This window comes from Atta cephalotes (genome assembly GCF_000143395.1).
Source record: "Atta cephalotes unplaced genomic scaffold scaffold00021, whole genome shotgun sequence".
NCBI lineage: Eukaryota > Metazoa > Arthropoda > Insecta > Hymenoptera > Formicidae > Atta > Atta cephalotes.
In genome coordinates this window covers 826,641-833,173 of record NW_012130085.1, presented here as the reverse complement: position 1 = coordinate 833,173, position 6,533 = coordinate 826,641, and the positions used below count along the sequence as shown (strand labels likewise).

The following is a 6,533-nucleotide window of genomic DNA, read 5'->3' as shown; positions in this document are numbered from 1 at the left end:
TATATATATATATATATATATATATATATATATATATATATATATATATATATATATATATATATATANATAGANANANANANAANANANANNANAAAGAGAGAGAGAGAAAAGGGCTCCTATTATGAGATACCGAGTTCATTTTGGGTAAATGCTGAAGGCATGGGCAGAATTTAAAAAAATAATAGATCATTTTGAAGGGAATTTTAATAAGCTTTAAGATAATGTTATATAAAATTTAATTTAATTTCCATTTTTTTTTAAATTAAAGAAATATAAAAAGTGAGCAAATCAAAAGTCAAAAAACTTATATTAGGAGCACAACTTTTTTAATGTTAAATTATTAATGTTAAAAAAGGATTTTTTAAATATTTGAATTAATGTTAAAAAAAAACTTTTTTCTAAAAATTTAAGAAGAGTTTTTATAATGATGGAAAAATTAATGAAAAATAAACATTTACAAAATATTTAAAAAACATGTTCTCTTTATTAATTTTTTTTTGCTAATATAAGTTGTGCTCCTAATAAGATGCCCGAGAAATCGATTGTAAAACACAAAGTATATCAGTGTTGTGACTAAAAAACTTTATTTAATATTTCTTAAATACAAACATACAGCGAGGGTGCGCGAAAAATGAGTATGCGGTACATTATATTCATTAATTCGTCTTCAGATAGTAGAAATCAAGCATCACAAAAATAGACAATGTTCATTCTGGTCTTTTTTTGTACAATAACATTTATACTTTAGCAACGATTTTTATTATGACATGAAAGCATGGATTATTTCATATTAGAAATACTCTAGGTATCTCATATTACGATTTCCACGTCTTATGATTTTACCAAATCTAACTTCTGTAATTAAACAATTAATATATCCCAATTAATATATATTAAACAATTAATATATATATTTTTCTATTAGTACGACCTTATTCACTACATGAAGAATTTATTGCCAAATATTTATTTATTAAATAATAAATAAAAAAAATAAAATAAAATATTTATTTATTAAATAACAATGTTTAAAGGCTTATCTCAATGAAATTTGAAAACATCCAAATTCTAAAATCTCTTTTTATAATGACTATAAGCATGATCTAATAATGAATTTTCTACTAAATAGTTTTCAATCCAAGAGTAATAAATTCATGGTGGAATCAATAGATAGCATCTATTAGTTTAATAGAAATGCCGCTATCTCATATTAAACGGCTATCTCATAATAGGAGGCTTCCCTTTATATATTATTCTGTATAAATAGAGATAGTTGTATCGCTTATTTAGTTTATGTTAATAATTCTTCTAAAGGAATGAGAAGTTAAATGAAATAAAATAATATATAAAAATAGTATGTACATAATAACAAGTAATATTAATATTTATTAAATACATTTATACATTTTAATAATAATAAAAGAGTATTCCATTTTAAAATATTACTTTACGTAAGTATAACGACTATGCAGATAAGTTCGTCTTAAATCATTATCAATTATTTAATGGACAGAGAAAAGCCGATGCCATTGGCGCCAGGCAACATTCACAAATAAACAACAAAGGTCAAGATCATTTTGAGTCCTTGTCGAGGTCGACATGTGCGCAATATTATGCGCATGGCGCAATGGCCGGTAGTGACATGAAGGTTACAGATTGCAAGTACTGAATAATTCTTCGAAATCGACGAGATCTTTATGGAATGTTTATATACTTGAAGATAATGAATTTCGTATACATTATGACATCGATTATGGAAGAAGTCAGAATTATACCACGCATTGAAGGCATTTATATAACATGATCAATTATCCTAAAAAATCCGGTTTATTTTTTCGAATTAAAGTCTTAAATTTTAATTTTGTAATACCAAACTAATTAAATTCTTAATAATCTGTACAGTTATAAATTAATCAATTGCATCCTGCAATCTAAATAGATCCAATTTTTTGCTACCTTTGGAATCAATTTTTTATCACAGAAAATTTTGAGGAAGGTCATCATCCATTTTAATATTTTCTTTTAATATCTTAATAATTAGATTATGATATTGAAAATACAGAGGAAGTAAAGTGAATTTAAATGAACAGTAACAAATTCTTTTATTTTACTCTGTTTTTTAACCTTATCTTAAAAGTTTGCCTTTTATTTAAGTTATTTAATATCACAGAAATATTAATTAACTTTTTTAAAAAAAAGTTTGAATGTGGAATTCAATGATCAAAGATACATGCATTTGTAAATTTTGTCATGCTTATATTTTGCGTTTTTAATCTTCCGCTAAAACGTATCTGATTATAAATAAGCATTTTCTATTGTGCAATCATTTCTAGTCTATGAAAAATATGAAACAATTTTATTTACAAAAATTGAAAAATATTAAGACAGAAATTATTTATGATATTTTAAGAGATTAATATACTACAGTATATTAATGAGAAATTGTACACTTTGTATGTAAAATCATATACCTTGCAATCGCATAATTAGATTGAATGATTTCCGTGCATACATCTTTGTGCGTGCTTGCATGATAATAACGTTAAAAAGTAGACATTTCCGACAATTGGTGACGATAGTGGGGAGAATCGCAAAACACGTAATATTATTAGCACTACTCCGGTGAAAGTTCTTCTGGTTGACGCACACGAATCGGTTAATATAAATTTCTAGTAGGTATGCTGATAGGTTTTACTTAGAGTTATCGATTAATTCCTATCCCGGAAAGTGTTCAAACGTTCGTGTGAAGTTACGAATAACAAAATTCCTGACACGCCGCGGCGATAGAAGATGAAAGTCGTACGTGTCAGTAGTTCCGGTCGATGATTTAACCGACGAGAAGCGCATGGCCGTTAATTTTTCGCTGCAACGTAACGCGTGCTGCAATTTGTGTTGAACGATTTCTCGATACACTCGGAAAGGTTTTTATCGTCACATAGACGTGCAGGGCTGTATTTGAAATATTTTTATTTAAAACACAGCATTTGCAATACAGTTAAGTATATTTTGTATTTTTTTTACTGGAGCATATGAAAGTTATGAATTTTGTATTTAAAATTGAAAGATTGAAAGTTTTTTATATTTCATAATTCAAATAATAAGATCGATTGTCAATCTTAATATTTGAAATACTTTCAATCTTTCATTATTAATAGTGAAATACAAAATACAAAATATTTTCATGTGCTCTGTTGAAGTACAAAATACAATTGAAATACAAAATACAATTGTCTCATAAATATTATTTTTCAAAAAAGTATTTTAAATACATGTCCAGCCCTGTAGACGTGTATACTTTGTTATACATTATATCACATATATGCGGGAAAATAATCGTGTATGACCGATTGCACGTTGATATGTTTTAGCGTCATTGCAATTCGGGGCGTGTAGCTTGATTTCTAGTCGATGTATCTGATTCGACTCGACACATCGAATATCAACGAGATCTTTCGAGAAGGCTCCTCGTAAACGAATGCATTCGAACGCATATCGTACACTTCCTCATTAGCGACAGTCGTGCGTGGGCCGCGTTTGCACAGCTGCTTGAGAATTTCTTTCTCCGTTATTTGCGAGCATTTCTCCTCTACGCTTCGTCGATCAGTTCAGTGATCCTTACTTATTAACAAAATTTTCTCTTCAACAGGACCACCGTTGAGATTGAAATAATTTTTGTGGCGATATAAAATTACGAATGTGATAAGAACACAGTTAAGTTTGCCACAAAATTGAAATTAGGAAATTGTCAAAGAAATTAAAAAATCAAATCAGAGAAGTTGGATAAAAATCAGGAAATTTTGCAAAACGTTTTGGAAAATTAAAATTCTTGATTTTAAAGTAGTTTAATATACGTATGCAGTTTTGAAATACTATCAACGTAATTAAAAATGCAAACAGTGCCAACAATATTAATAATAATTGATTTGCTATATTAAATTGATCTTTTAATTAATGGTTTCCAAGTCAAGACGAAATTACAAACAATTTTAAACTATTATCGAAAGTCAAGGAAAAGTATGAAATTTTATCTGGAAATCAGAGAAAGATTATAGAATTTTAAAATTTCTGATAATTCTAAAAGTGCATTAATGCATACATTTTATTTATCGTGGGATTTTTTGTGTTTGTGTGCAGAATTTTCGCGTAAAACGACTTCGCAATCTCGGCTGTCTTAATGGCGATAATAAAGCAATCAGGACACGCTAGCGATGTCTATTGCATCCCTGTCAGAGGTAACCAGTTGTGATTTACATTCGACAAAGGTCTCCTCTGACTTCACGCGCCATGAATAAAGGTACAGAATGGATCCTTCCATGGATACAACCGTGACCTCGATGTACGTCGTCACCTCCACTGGGACGAGTCGACGCGCATAATCAATTTTTCGTTCGTGAAAAGGAAAGGCGTAGCGTGCATAATGCGTTAAACCGCGAATCCGCAAAATCGATTAGGGAAGATTCTTCGGCGGTGAAACTCGTCCATGAAATATTGATTTACGAAGTGTCCAGCTTCGCTTTAGTGCACGTCTAGTTCTCTTCTCGCGACGAGACCGGTATGTCAGTTTCCGGTACGGCGTAACAGGTCGACCTCTCGATTTATCGCTCGCACACACATTTATCGTGCGACTCTTCGAGCACTCACTTCACACCAGCATAATCGACTTGGTAATAAATTGTTACGCGTTCCTCGTTGTTCAGAATACACGCAGTTACTAGGGAGACCTTCACGTCGATATCCTCCTACCGATTTTATTTCTCGAACGTAATATATATGACGACTATAAAACAGCTTTCTCGTACAAACTTGCATCACGATGAGAAATTTAGATCTTGAACTTTGCAGAATGGTCAAAGAACACACTGCAATATGGCGAATGTCATGCAGTTAATTCATTGTTAATCTCAAAAATACTGTGTTCTTTTTTAATTCTTTTATTAATAATTGTGTATTTTTAATAAACAAGTCAATTGTTATATTTGCATACATATTTAAATGAATATTTTTTAATTATAAATATTACAATATATTTAATAATAATTGTTTTTTCTTTTAGAAGGTTAACATAAAAATATCTTCGTCTCTACGGATGCGAAATATAAAGAACAATAATTATTTTCAAGTTATTCATATAATTTAAATTTATTTTTTCTTTTAATTGCATTTTCATAAATAATCATGCTCTTTAATCATAAAAAAATGTAGTAAAACAAGATTGATTTTCCTTGTAAAAGATATAAAAAATTTATTAGTGTAAAAACATTCTATCAAAAAGAAATTAAACCATTTAGTACTAATAAAGAAAAATAAATCTTTATTAATTTATGAATGGAGATTTTTTTCTTTCTCGTTGTGTTTTTTGTTTTTGAGTTAAATTCGAAGAAGTTTAATAGAGAAAGTGTAAATGTTCGAAACCATTCATAGGTTACTTTCAAATTTTATTATATTTATCAAATTTTATTACATTATATTACAGTATTGAGCGATGGCGGACATTCTGGTGACGATGGCAATAGCACGACTAGTAGCTGGGAAAAAATCAAGTCGTGCGGTGCGGATTTCTGCGTCCTTGGCAACGGAGGCCACGAGAACCTGGAGCGACCACCGGAGTCGGAGATCTATGAAATCTCCGCGATCTACCTCACGTGCGTTATCGTCGCAGTAATCATCGTCGCTCTGTTCGTCGATCCTCTCTCCAGGTGAGTGCCGAATATATGGATACGAAAGCCATCAGTCATGATGTTAATTCTCTCGTTTGTATTGCTTGCCAATATCGAGTTGACATCTCATAATATCTCGTAATAGAATAATACATCGCACAGGCAAGGCCAGCCGTTGAGAAACGTTAGAGAGTAGTCGTGCTTAATAAACCTGATTCTCTTTTTATATGATACATTTTTATATGATAATTATAACGATAGATAGAGATAATGCGTTAATCCAAATGTTAATCGATCGAATTACATATTTATGTGCACAATATATCAACTTTATCGATAATACAAATCTTTATGCTGCTATTGGAGCACTAATATTTAATATACTGCATCCAGAGAGATATCGATTAGTTATTTATTATCAGTTCCTTTTGAAGAAGAAATAAAGTTAGATAAAATTATACATTTTCCTTTGGAACCATTGTTATAAATTAAAAATCATACATGCATATATTATATTATAATGTATATTTAAAAACCAAAGAAAATAAAACCGAAATCCTTCGAAATCTGAACGAATTCTTGTGTGAAAAGTTAAAGAAAGTTTTAACTTGAATTATTCAACGTGGAGATTTAATTCTGCTTATATAATAAATATTTTATTCTCCAATTAATATTAAACAGGAATTTTAATACATATTTAATTTGAGACTGTTTAATAAAATATCTTATTGTCATTAAAAAAATATATATATATATATATATATATATATATAAGTAACGAAATAGTATTAAACTTTATGTATTTAATTTACTTAAATTTTTAATTAAAACAAAATAACTAAACCATTAATTAAATGTTGCATTATTTCGCTC

General features: G+C 29.1%; 1 protein-coding gene across 1 annotated transcript in view; it reads left to right on the top strand.

Annotated features, from left to right (window-relative positions):
• The window catches only part of LOC105619333 (UNC93-like protein), a 30,063-nt gene that overhangs the window by 2,796 nt on the left and 20,734 nt on the right, over positions 1-6,533 (top strand). The window contains exon 2 of the mRNA XM_012200853.1: positions 5,477-5,699. Coding sequence (XP_012056243.1) covers positions 5,477-5,699 — 223 coding nt within the window. The remainder of the gene's footprint in view (positions 1-5,476; positions 5,700-6,533) is intronic.